A 12,003-nucleotide genomic window follows, 5' to 3' on the forward strand; every position below is an offset into this window, starting at 1 on the left:
GTCTCTGAACGTCATGTATCTTTTGATGAACTCAAACACAGAAGGGCTTGCCGACGAATCTACACGCAGCGAGTCCAACAACTTCGGCACTCGACCGAGCGGCATGAACAAGTCAGGTTTGAACACAAGAGATTTCAAGAATGCAATCGAAGTGGAAGTAAAAAGTATTTGATAAGAAGGTGCCTATCTGGTGAAGGCTACACGGAGTGTCCTGGAACAGGCCCACTCTTGTTTTCGTATGCATTGAAATGCTCATGCTGAGAAGTATGGCTCAGCTTATTCAAAGCCTGAGGATGTCATCAGTAGTGGTAGTGCCGCCAACGTTGCCAAGGGTAATCACATCCTTCTGAGACTTGCTGGTCACCAAACTCTTGAGCTGAGCAGGGGTGTATGCCCTGTAAGCAGACTGAGAGAGGTAGTAGGCCAATGCACCAGCAACGTGAGGCGTAGCCATCGATGTTCCACTGATCACGTTTGTGTCAGTGTCAGAACGAATCCAGCACGAGAGAATGTGGTATCCAGGAGCGTTGATGGTGACTGCTGGTCCGTAGTTGGAGAAGTAGGCGCGTGTGTCGGTAATGTTCGTGGCACCAACAGTAATGACGGCCGAGTTGATGGAGGAACGAGCAGGGCTCACATTGCGCGCATCCTGGTTCTCATTGCCGGCGGCAACGGCAACGTGAACACCGTTCGTTGTGGCAGCCTTCACGGCGCTGTCAAGCGATGTAGCGATATCTCCACCGAGAGACATGGAGATGACAGAGGGACGACCAGTGTTTTGCTTGCGGTTGACAGCATACTGAATAGCAGAGATAATGCCACTGGTGGCACCGCTGCCATCTGCTCCGAGAACCTTAAGTCCAATCAATGAAGCATTCTTCGAGACACCGTACAAGCTTGAAGCAATGGTGCCACCACAGTGAGTGCCGTGGCCATTGTCGTCAACGTTGACACCACCGTCGTAGAAGTTTCCGTCAGATGGGCAAAGTGCACGACCGCCGAATGCAGAGTGAGTGCATCGCAATCCAGTGTCAATCACGTACACGTCAACACCAGCTCCCGCGTAAGCATTGTCGTAGGTGTACCTCCAAGCGCCACGAGGCTCGTTGTAGGTGCCAGAAGTAGAAGCAACGCGAGTGGCGGTCGAGATTCGCTGCAGACCCCATGGTGCGTTCGTCTGTGTGACTGTGACCTTGGTGGACATAATCAAGTCGTCCTCAATCTTGGCAACGCCAGGCAACAACCGCAGGAGTTCCATGAGAGGAGCAGCCTCTGCAGGGACGGCAAAACCGTTGATGAGAGAGAACCGGTGAGACACCAACTCAGAGAGCCCTGGGACAAGCTTGATGATGCTGTCGAGTGCAGTACCATCAGCGAGCGACACAATGTACCCACCGTTGGAGCGACGAGCAAGCTCGACGTTGCTGGCTTCGGGGATAGCGGCCGGTGCAGCAAGGGCAGTTCCGAGCAGGGCGACGAGGACTGAGAAACGCATGCTGCAAGAGTAGATGAGATGCTTGTTCTAAGAGTGCAGAGTGCAGACTCTTTATACTTTCTCTTCAACAGCTCTCTCGTGCATTGAGTTCAACTTGATTTCAGAAGTCGCCAACAAGGATAAGGACGCGTCGCGGCGTCAGTAGTTCGTGTCGATCTTGCCACCCCTGCTCGGGACGAACCCGAGCACGTCCAACGCGGCATACCACCTTTATTCCGTAGATTTTGCCTTTATCCTGGAGATCCTGTGGCCGCACGACGTTTACGGCAGTTGTAATCTTGGTGCAAAGGTGGTCGTTGAGGTCGTTGTATGAATTTCTTGACACGCGTCAAATGATCTGCAGGCGCAGTCTTCATTTTATCTGGTACCAGAGTTGACTTCAGCCGGCAGCGGCAACCTACCGAGGATACGAGAAGCTTCATGCAACTGCAATAGAGTTTGTAGATAGCAAACTGGCCTCTCCAAGTACCACTGGGTGGGACAGACACTCACAGACGTTGTTTTGGCGGCTCTTGCCGACCGCAATCTGTGGAAAGTAGATGCTGAGACTCAGAGAATCAAAATACCCCAAGAGTGTGGCAGGCTGCTTTGACAGCGTGCAATTCTTGCAAGAAAGTCCGAGACACTTTGGTTCAGAGACTTGAGATTTCAAATTATCGAAGTCCAGTGCGGCGACTTCCCGCATTATCACTTTGGTTGAGCAAGAAAAGCACAGACGCGCGGTCACTACATCTCCTAGCAGTTGCAGTTCTCGAGCTCTGTAGTGAGTAGTTGTCATATGCATTGGCAACTGACAGTGTCGTGCGAACCTGCCAGCTGGCGCCGCACGGAACTTCGAAACAACTATATTGTCCCACTTCGTAGTCCGGAGGCATGGTCCGTGAACCGTGGGGCGGATGGAACTTGATTGTAGTCTTCGACTCTTCGGCTTTGTCTTCTGCTGAAAAGGCCGAGGATGGAACGCGTTGCCTTTGACAAGTTGAGTGATCTGCAGTGCTGCGCCGTGGCGTCGACCAAAATTGGCCTCTTCCCGGGGAAAATTGCCCCTGACTTCAGGCTGATCCCCACGCTCTTTCGGCAGAACTCCAACATTCAACCTTGGATTATTTCCTGCTGGAAGCATATCTTTTCGTGTTGACTCAGCCTCACAAACCCGAGAGATAGCGCCTGCAAGATAGGCTGCTTGCTGAGCCTAAGATGGTGAAGTGCTGAACGCAAGCCTACCACGGATGCAACTTGCAATCTGACAATAAAGGTATAATCCCGCTGTCGGATCGGACAACTACTCTGATTAGGATACTATCTGCACTCTGACAACGCATACTTTGCTTGAACCAGTACGGTCACTCGATAGTTTGACAAGACCTGGTTAGCTTGCCATATATGTACAACAACTTCTAATGCTAATCTGGCACTACAGGCCTCTCTATCTTGAGCCTTGGACTTGCTTTCATGCTAAGTCCGGACTGTACACCAACTGAACTTGAATGATCGTCTAGATATGTAGCAGGTTGTTGACAGTGTTACGCCTTATTTTGGATGCTCCAAGAGCAATGACACCTTTCTGCGACTTGCTGACGAGATATTGCTTCAATTGTGCAGGGGTGTAAGCGTTGTAGGTGGGGTCGGACAAGAAGTAGGCCAGAACACCGGCAGTGTGAGGTGTTGCCATTGAGGTACCGCTGATGACATTGGTGTCAGTATCACTGCGGATCCAAGTACTCAGCACATTGACACCAGGCCCGAAGACAGTGACAGGTGACCCATAGTTACTGAAATAGGCGCGAGCATCAGTAATGTCGTGAGCACCAACACAGACAACAGCAGAGTTGAGACCAGCGCGAGCAGGACTAACATTGTTGGCATCCTGGTTCTCATTGCCAGCAGCAACGGCGACGTGCACTCCATTTGCGGTTGCAGACTTGACAGCAGAGTCGAGAGCTGTCGAAGCACTGCCACCAAGAGACATGGTGATGACAGACTTCCTGCCTGTTGCCTTGCTGCGATTGACTGCGTACTGGATACCAGCGATGATGTTACTGGTCGCGCCCGAACCATCCGCACCGAGGACCTTGACGGCGATGAGGCTGACCTTCTTTGAGACACCGTAAAGAGAAGAACCGACAGTACCAGCACAATGCGTGCCGTGACCATTGTCGTCCGTGTTTACGCCGCCATCGTTGAAGTTGCCATCTGATGGGCACAGAGCACGTCCCTCGAACGCTGAGTGTGTACAACGGATGCCAGTATCGACAACATAGACGTCGACGCCTTGACCTGCATAGTTCTCGTTGTAGTTGTAGGTATACGCAGGGCGTTGTTCATTGGCTGTGCCTGTGGTGGATGCGACTCGACTCTGTGAAGAGATACGCTGCAGACCCCAAGGCGCATCGGTCTGTGTGGCCAACGTGTACATCGTGAAGTCCTCCTCTACCGAGAGGACACCAGGTAGCAGCTTGAGCAGTGCAACAACAGGAGCTGCCTCGGAAGACACAACGAAACCGTTGATGATCTTCAATGGTCGGAGATTTGCCTTGGCGAGACCAGGTGCAACCTTTACGATACTATCGAGAGATGTGCCATCCGCGACCTGTACGATGTATCCATTGCTCTTTGCTGCTGGTGCTGCAAGAACGCTGCTGAGAAGAAGAGAGATTAGAGTGAAGTGCATGCTAGGGAACTGATGTAGAGCAAGACTAAATAAGCAGGCAGGGCAGGGTCTTTATAGCCCCTGTCAAAAAAGAAGAAAAGAGATCCCCAGACACAAGCAATGGAAACGCCAATTCAAGTCAACGCGTAATCGATCGATCCCCGGAAGCGGTAGACCGCAGCATCTTTCCCGGATGAACTTGACTGCGGGGATTTATACATACGGTATTAGCGTGACGTCTCGTGGGCCGTGGCGTAGGTGACACTGGTCGTTGAGGTTTGTGCGAGTTGCCTTGGCCCTAGATTCGCGAGATTCAAAATGGCCAGCCAGGCCAGGGCTAGTGCGCCGTGCCACTGGCCCACTGCACACGCTCTCTCCGCAGGCACAAACGTGCCGTATGTACCAACACAACGACTGTCGGCTTAGAAACATATAAGCTCCATCATGCCTACATGCTATACTCATGACAAGGCGTGTGCAATACATGCCTGCGACGTGAATGGGCTAGGCACTCTAATGGCGATTTCTGACGGCTGAACATGTGAAGATGCTGGACAGAACAAATTATTGAAAGATCTGGTAATTACCGACCGTTGCACGCGACCACGCTTCAACAACCTGGGTCTTGGCGAACAACTGGAACATGTCTTGACACAGAACAGACATTGATAGTGCCTTACACGTAGAGCGCTCCAGTGGGCATTGTCAAGTAGAAGTCAGACTCGCGACCACTCTGAGAGCTAGTCTTTCGATTACGAAACAGAGAAGGAACTATGAACTGGTCATTATGAAAGGAGCTTTTGGAAAACTAATCAGATTTGCAGCAGATTGTTTGCAGTAGTGCGTGACACCTGCTGTCTAAAGAAGCCAAAAGTACCCTTGGTTTGACCAAGAGCAATGACACCCTTCTGCGACTTACCGACTAGCACTTGCTTCAATTGAGCAGGCGAGAAGGCGTTATAGCTAGGGTCTGAGAGGTAGTAGGCCAAGACACCAGCTGTGTGAGGCGTGGCCATCGAAGTGCCGCTGATAACATTGGTATCAGTGTCGCTGCGGAACCAGGTACTTAGGACATTGACACCAGGGCCAAAAACAGTGACAGGAGTTCCATAATTGCTGAATGAAGCACGAGCATCAGTAATGTCGTGAGCACCAACACAGACAACAGCAGAGTTGAGACCAGCACGGGCAGGACTGACGTTGTTGGCATCCTGGTTCTCGTTACCAGCTGCAACAGCAACATGCACTCCGTTCGTAGTTGCAGCCTTCACAGCTGCGTCCAAAGCACTTGAAGCTCCACCACCAAGAGACATCGATATGACGGACTTTCTGCCTGTGGCCTTGCTGCGGTTGACAGCGTACTGGATACCCAGGATGATGTTGCTGGTTGCGCCAGAACCATCTGCACCGAGCACCTTGACCGCAACGAGCTGAACCTTCTTTGAAACACCGTAGAAAGAGGAACCGACAGTCCCAGCACAGTGCGTGCCATGACCGTTGTCGTCCAAATTGATACCACCATCGTAGAAGTTGCCATCTGTGGGGCACAGAGCACGTCCGCCGAATGCAGTGTGCGAGCATCGAATACCGGTATCCACGACATAAACGTCAACACCTTGTCCGGCAAAGTTCTCGTTGTAGGTGTAAGAGTATGCCGGTTGGCGTTCGTTGGGTGTGCCAAGGGTCGAAGCAACACGAGTCTTGGTGGAAATACGCTGCAAACCCCAAGGTGCGTTGCTCTGTGTGGCAGAGGTAAACATGGTGATGTCGTTTTCTACCGAGAGCACACCAGGTAGCAGCTTAAGAAGTGCAACAGTTGGCCCTGCCTCCGAAGAGACGGCAAAGCCATTGATGATGCTGAAAGGCCGTACACTTGCCGATGACAATCCAGGCAGAGAAGACAAGATACTCCCAATGGGTGTGCCATCTGCGAGACGGACGATGTACCCAGTGCTAGTGGCCGCAGGTGCTGCTAAAGCACTGCCGAGCAGAAGAGAAAGAAGCCCGAATTGCATGATCTGATGATTGTGATGCAACTGGCAAAAGAGCGAGCGATTGACAAGCTTAAGATTTTATAGGTTTCACAAGACATAGCATCGCTACTGCAGCACATTCACGTGTACCGCGCTTGTAGAGCTGCCAAGTCCCTACATGACTGCTTCTATGCGGAGAATAATGCGCGTAGCTGGCATTTCTTGACGTGGGAGGTCGTGCAGGTGTCGCACTGCTGTCAGAACTGTAAATTTCCAAAACTTGGCTGCCGACATCTCCGCACTAAACGTGCGAGGGACCAGCTGCAAGGTGTACAAGCAAAGCCTTCAGAACTCAGTGGCTACATCAGCAAGGGCGACCATGCGGGATGTTGACGACTAGCTTGCACACATGTTTGACTGGTCAGTCTAAAGTGCCGAGCTTTAGCTAATCGGATAGCCAAAAGAGGGACCATCTCGTTATCTTGTTCAGGAACCACCTGGGCGGTCAGTTACACTGGCATTATAGGGCTCTCTTGAAAGTGTATATTTGGCTAACCTCAATGATGGGCTATCAATGATGGGCTATCAATGATGGGCTACAAAGTTTTTGTACAGACGTCATCAGAATAGATGTGTATCATGAGTGCTTCTAAAGCTGTAGCAAGTTGTTGACAGTCGTCTTTGACACTTCCTCTGCAAACAGACCAAGCAGTCCCTTGGTCTTGCCGAGAGCAATGACACCCTTCTGCGACTTGCCGACCAAGACTTGCTTCAGTTCAGCAGGTGAGAAGGCACTGTAGCTAGGGTCTGAAAGGTAATAGGCCAAGACACCGGCAGTGTGAGGCGTAGCCATCGACGTACCACTGATGACATTGGAGTCGGTGTCGCTGCGGAACCAGGTGCTCAAGGTATTGACACCAGGACCAAAGACAGTAACAGGAGTACCATAGTTGCTGAATGAAGCACGAGCATCAGTAATGTCGTGAGCACCAACACAAACAACAGCAGAGTTGAGACCGGCACGGGCAGGGCTGACGTTGTTGGCATCCTGGTTCTCGTTACCAGCTGCAACAGCAACATGCACTCCGTTCGTGGTTGCAGCCTTCACAGCTGCGTCCAAAGCGCTTGAAGCACCACCACCGAGAGACATCGAAATGACTGAGTTCTTGCCAGATGCCTGACTGCGCTCGACTGCATACTGGATACCGAGGATAATGTTGCTAGTCGCACCCGAGCCATCAGCGCCAAGAACCTTGACTCCAACGAGCTGAACCTTCTTTGAAACACCGTAGAGAGAAGAACCGACAGTACCAGCACAGTGCGTGCCGTGACCGTTGTCATCGACATTGACGCCACCATCAAACAGATTGCCGTCTGATGGACACAGAGCACGTCCTTCGAAAGCAGAGTGCGAGCATCGGATACCAGTGTCGACAACGTAGACATCAACACCTTGTCCAGCAAAGTTCTCGTTGTAGGTGTATGTGTATGCAGGCAATTTCTCATTTGGTGTGCCAGTCGTTGAAGCGACGCGACTTTGGGTAGAGATGCGCTGGAGACCCCAGGGTGCGTTGCTCTGTGTAGCAGATGCAAACATGGTGATATCATCCTCTATCGAGAGAACACCAGGGAGCAGCTTGAGGACTGCGACAAGGGGAGCAGCTTCTGAAGGCAGCGCGAATCCGTTGATGATGCTGAAGGGTCGAACGCCTGCTGATGACAGATCAGGCAGTGACGAGAGGATGCTCTCGAGAGGCGTGCCATCTGCGAGACGAACAATGTAGCCAGATCCTGAAGCTGCAGGTGCCGCTAGAGCGCTACCGAGCAAGAGAGAGAGGAGACCGAACTGCATGGTTTCTTGGTTGATGGACAACAGGTGGGACGAAGCTTGACCTTATATGTCTTCTGAGTCAGCCTCGTACTGCTGTATACCCTCGTCGCGTGCGTTCTTTGAAATGCTGGCTGATATCCGGGGAGCAGATCACGAAAAGGATGACTGATTATGATACTGTATGCAGTGTACAGCTGTAGCCTGCAGAGAGCTACGGACGCGAGGTGGCGTCAGCAAGGCGACAAGAGTCTCTGGTCCTCGGGACTGGATCTGGCATTCTTCAGGCTGTCTGCCTCTTGGATCGACAGTCAGTGCATTCATGGAGCAGTAGACAAGGCAATGTTAAGCATAGTTCATGAATGCGCAGCAACATCAGCTTCATTATAACGGGTAGATCGTTCTTAGACCTCGGGAGACTGACGAAAACTGGAGAAGCTGTGACTCCAGTCTCAGCGGCGAGCGATACCAGCCCTTGTTTGATGTCTGCGCCATAATACGGTATTGATACCGCCATGGCTGACGACCGTTGGTGGCAGGATCTGGTCTCGAATAGCCGAAATTCTCGGGAACCGCTCGGTAAGTTCCATCGGGCACACAGCTATCCACTGCCTGGCACCTACATGGCGAAAACAGGTAGACAAATAAGCGCTGACGGACTAGCGTATCAATAAGCTGATGATGTAGACAGATCATAGTTTGAGCGAGACTTGTGCTGAGAAGATTATGTGACAGGCTTCACATGCCACGACATGCGTCGATTTAACCTTAAATACTCGAGTTCGCGAAATGATCGTCCAGGCAGTACAGCACTGCCACCTTTGCTGCACTTGAAGCTCACGCTGTGGAAAGCAGTGGCCACTGACCACTGACCACTGACCGATGACTGCATTGTTGGACTCAGGGCATGGAACACAAGAGTTTCAACGTCAGGAGCATGAACTTGTGTCTCAACTTCTTCATACTTGCTCACTGAGAGACATATGTTGCTGTATGTAGTCTTGTAAACATATGCATGCCACTCTACGCTCAGGCTGCTTTGCCATGTGTCGCGAAATGATGCCGCTACAGGTCCAGATCAATCTTCGAACGATCAATAGCAGGCGATGCGGCCTGAGCCTGTCTGCGCTTTGTATTGTCCTCATCGTCCTCCTCCTCATCTTCGCTAAGAGGGAGGGAATCGTCTTTCGCATGCATGCCAGCAGCTATTTCGTCCTCTCCTGCAGCCTCGACCTCTCTTTCCTGTCCAGGCTCGGGATCCACCATGATGAGTCGCTCCTCAGGGTAACCCTCGTCAGGCTCCAATAAAGCACCCTGACCCTCATCTGACATGTTCTCCACTTGCTCGTCGTCTGCCTCTTCGTAGCGGTCATACTCCCGTGCCCGTGCAAAGTCATTCCGCGCATTGATCCAATCGTTTGATTCGCCATCATCATCCTCATCTTCTTCATCTGAACTCTCAAACTTATCGCCTCCTTCATTTGAGATTTGCTGAGAAATGTAGTTGGCGAATTGGTCGGATCCTTCAGCTTCATCATTCATATTGAACTGACCCATACGGCGTTGCAGCTCTTCGTCGTCTTCCTCAGCACCAGGCATGTCCCAGCCAACACTAGGCATGGTCTGCGACGGCATAGGTGGTCGTTCGCCCCCAAGAATCGCTGCATCCCTTGCTCTTGTTTCTGCAAGTGTAGTGTTGACAAAGTCCACCCACGCTTGTGAAGTCAGCCGCTCGTGAATGAGTGGAGAAATGCTCTGTGGTGGATATCGCTCGGAAAACTTGACCACTTCATCAGCGATCAATGTCAAATGACCCATATAGCCAAGCCGTACTCCATCCCCGGCAACGTGCGAGTCTGATGATTGCTGACCAGCGACAATCTTCTCACAAAGCTGCCCTTGTACAAACATGTCAATGGCAAGGACACGATTGTAGCCGCGGTCCATCGGACCATTGAAGATTTGCTGAACGACATCATACACGACATTGTGCAGGAAATTATTCCAGGGAAATTTGAAGAAGAGATCGAGAATGGTCGAGATGACACGCTGCTGCATGAATTGCATCTTGAGGAAATCTCCCACGACAGGATCAAACGGTTGCATTTCTTGAGAATTGCTCGACGTGATGGAAACTGTATCTGCGTCCGATGGTGGAGCAGCTGCGCGAGGTGTAGGCAGATTGTCTTCATCGTCAGCTTCGACTGAGTCGGCTCCAGCATTGGTCGTTGCCTCTGCCAGCAGAGTGCTGAGCACGGGCTTCCCTGAACTCGTGTCGGCCTCCAGATGAAAGCCCTCTTGTGGCAAGTCTGGAGTCCGTACTTCGTGGTCCTGTGGGCCAATATCAGCCATCATCTCTAGCTCTTGCTGCTCTTTCGCATGACCAGGCGAGATGCCATGCTTGTGCAATTTGCTCTCCGGCAAGTACGGCATACCTTCTTGCTCAATCGATCCTCGTCGCTCATGTCCACGCGGGCGTGTCGGTGCAATGGCCTCCTTCTCTTCCTCACTAGCCCGCTCAGAATCCATGGACTGCCGTGGAAGACTTGCGCGGGACCGACTACGCGATGGCGTTCGTTTCGCATTGAGTGCTGCATTCGCCCGCCGTTCCTCTTCCCTCAGTTTGACCTGGATCTGCTTCAGCCGTTCTCTCTCTGCATCGCGTTCGCGGACAACATCTTCGCCACGCGGATCATTCAACAATGCCATGTTACTGCAGTGCAATAATTCGGCGTACAACTCACAGATGCGAAAGCGTTCAAAGCCTAGTGACTCAATTTCGCCGTATCCAGAGGTCTTGATGCGCTTGACATTGCGTGGCGCGAGCAGCAAGGCCTGGAACTCTTGAATGGCACCTGCAAAAATCCGTAGCATCGTGCCAAGATAGATTGGATCGCGTGAGGTTGGGGGCTGCTGACTATACGCTAGCGCCATGATGGGCGTCGCGTCATAGTCGGAGTTGTTTTTCCGGATGAGCTCAATGACGATACTAACGCCCGTTGTCAGGCTTGCGTTGGATCCTGCTTCCACAGGCTGAATCATGTGTCGTACAAGCGTCGACATGGTGTCTTCGGATACGAGGTTTCGTGAGAGCGCATTGGGCCCAATCACACCCGGATCGTTCGAGTTGGCAGAGATGGCGATGATGGCCTTGATGACATCCGAGACGGTCGTTTGAATATCGGGATCCACGTCGGGCTTTAGCTGCTTGAGCAATGAGTTGAGCAAGCCTTCGTCATATAACCACTCGACGATACCAGCTCCTACCTCTGTCTTCTCCATCGATATAATTTTGAGCAGTAAATCCATGATGGCGCTTGTATCGCTGTGCTTGAGGATTTTCTCCAGGACGTTCGGTACAGATTGAACAAACGGTATCATCTCATCTGTCTTCTTCTCCAAGAATTTTTCATTGACCTTGGTGAAGTAAGATGCCCTCAAAGGGTTGAGCGGAGGCTCGCTGTCGAGAAAGCCCCAAAACATCTCTAGTAGCCGTGGGTGCTCAAAGACAGTTTCGCAGATTGACCATACTTCACAAGAGAGAATCTCACAGGCAACAAAGGCATATCTAGTATTAGCGTGGCTTCATATCTCCCCGGCAGTCATACTTGAAGGATTTGCTTGGGTCGTCTGTGTAATCCTCGATGATAAGCTGTAGCAGTCGTTGGATGATGTGCTCCTGGCGCAAATAGTCGAGGAGCCGCGCATGGTGGTTCTTGATTTCCTGCAGCAAGTCTTCCTCGTCGAGCACTTGTTCCAAAGTCACTTCATGCGCCGGCTTCTCTAGCAGCGCTTCGATACCACAGGTTTCCCGAAACCCGAATCCCCCATATTTCCCTAGAGCATCAGCAAGCGTGCGCACAGACTAGAGTGCTGCCATACAAAACATGACGGAAACGCTGCCTGGACTCTAGTGCCAGCTCGAGGCTGTCCAGGGAGTGCTGTCGCGTGAAGGGCGCAGATGCTTTTTGTCGTCTTGTTTCTCTTTTGTGTGTGGACGTTTGAGCCTCGCACGAGCGAGACCAAAAGACGCAAAGACGCAAAGACACAACGTTGA

General features: G+C 51.7%; 6 protein-coding genes across 6 annotated transcripts; all 6 read right to left on the minus strand.

The window, feature by feature from the left end:
• Positions 1-28: 28 nt before the first annotated feature.
• On the minus strand, positions 29-1,704 carry BCR37DRAFT_299032 (peptidase S8/S53 domain-containing protein). Its single transcript, XM_040866906.1, has one exon. It carries the CDS (start codon positions 1,493-1,495, stop codon positions 281-283), a length of 1,215 nt encoding a protein of 404 aa, XP_040725804.1. The 5' UTR covers positions 1,496-1,704; the 3' UTR covers positions 29-280.
• Positions 1,705-2,804, minus strand: BCR37DRAFT_299031 (uncharacterized protein). The gene has a single exon (XM_040866905.1). The coding sequence runs from the start codon at positions 2,616-2,618 to the stop codon at positions 1,914-1,916; it is 705 nt and encodes a 234-aa protein (XP_040725805.1). The 5' UTR covers positions 2,619-2,804; the 3' UTR covers positions 1,705-1,913.
• A 243-nt stretch (positions 2,805-3,047) lies between these two features.
• Positions 3,048-3,968, minus strand: BCR37DRAFT_334953 (peptidase S8/S53 domain-containing protein; the record flags this gene model as incomplete). The annotated part of the gene is made up of 1 exon (XM_040867164.1): positions 3,048-3,968. A coding segment is annotated over one exon (921 nt), but the record flags the coding sequence as incomplete, so codon positions are not given.
• A 536-nt stretch (positions 3,969-4,504) lies between these two features.
• Positions 4,505-5,774, minus strand: BCR37DRAFT_379233 (peptidase S8/S53 domain-containing protein). The gene has a single exon (XM_040869213.1). It carries the CDS (start codon positions 5,456-5,458, stop codon positions 4,958-4,960), a length of 501 nt encoding a protein of 166 aa, XP_040725807.1. The 5' UTR covers positions 5,459-5,774; the 3' UTR covers positions 4,505-4,957.
• Positions 5,775-6,767: 993 nt separating this feature from the next.
• On the minus strand, positions 6,768-7,970 carry BCR37DRAFT_392568 (peptidase S8/S53 domain-containing protein; the record flags this gene model as incomplete). Its single annotated transcript, XM_040871175.1, has 1 exon — positions 6,768-7,970. One exon carries the CDS (start codon positions 7,968-7,970, stop codon positions 6,768-6,770), a length of 1,203 nt encoding a protein of 400 aa, XP_040725808.1.
• Positions 7,971-8,826: 856 nt separating this feature from the next.
• On the minus strand, positions 8,827-11,965 carry BCR37DRAFT_299874 (SIT4 phosphatase-associated protein-domain-containing protein). The gene is made up of 3 exons (XM_040866908.1): positions 11,829-11,965; positions 11,555-11,783; positions 8,827-11,514 (listed from the first exon to the last, which is right to left on the minus strand). Exons 1-3 carry the CDS (start codon positions 11,833-11,835, stop codon positions 9,012-9,014), a joined length of 2,739 nt encoding a protein of 912 aa, XP_040725809.1. The 5' UTR covers positions 11,836-11,965; the 3' UTR covers positions 8,827-9,011.
• Positions 11,966-12,003: the final 38 nt, after the last annotated feature.

Source organism: Protomyces lactucae-debilis (assembly GCF_002105105.1).
Source record: "Protomyces lactucae-debilis strain 12-1054 chromosome Unknown BCR37scaffold_8, whole genome shotgun sequence".
NCBI classification, from domain to species: Eukaryota; Fungi; Ascomycota; class Taphrinomycetes; order Taphrinales; family Protomycetaceae; genus Protomyces; species Protomyces lactucae-debilis.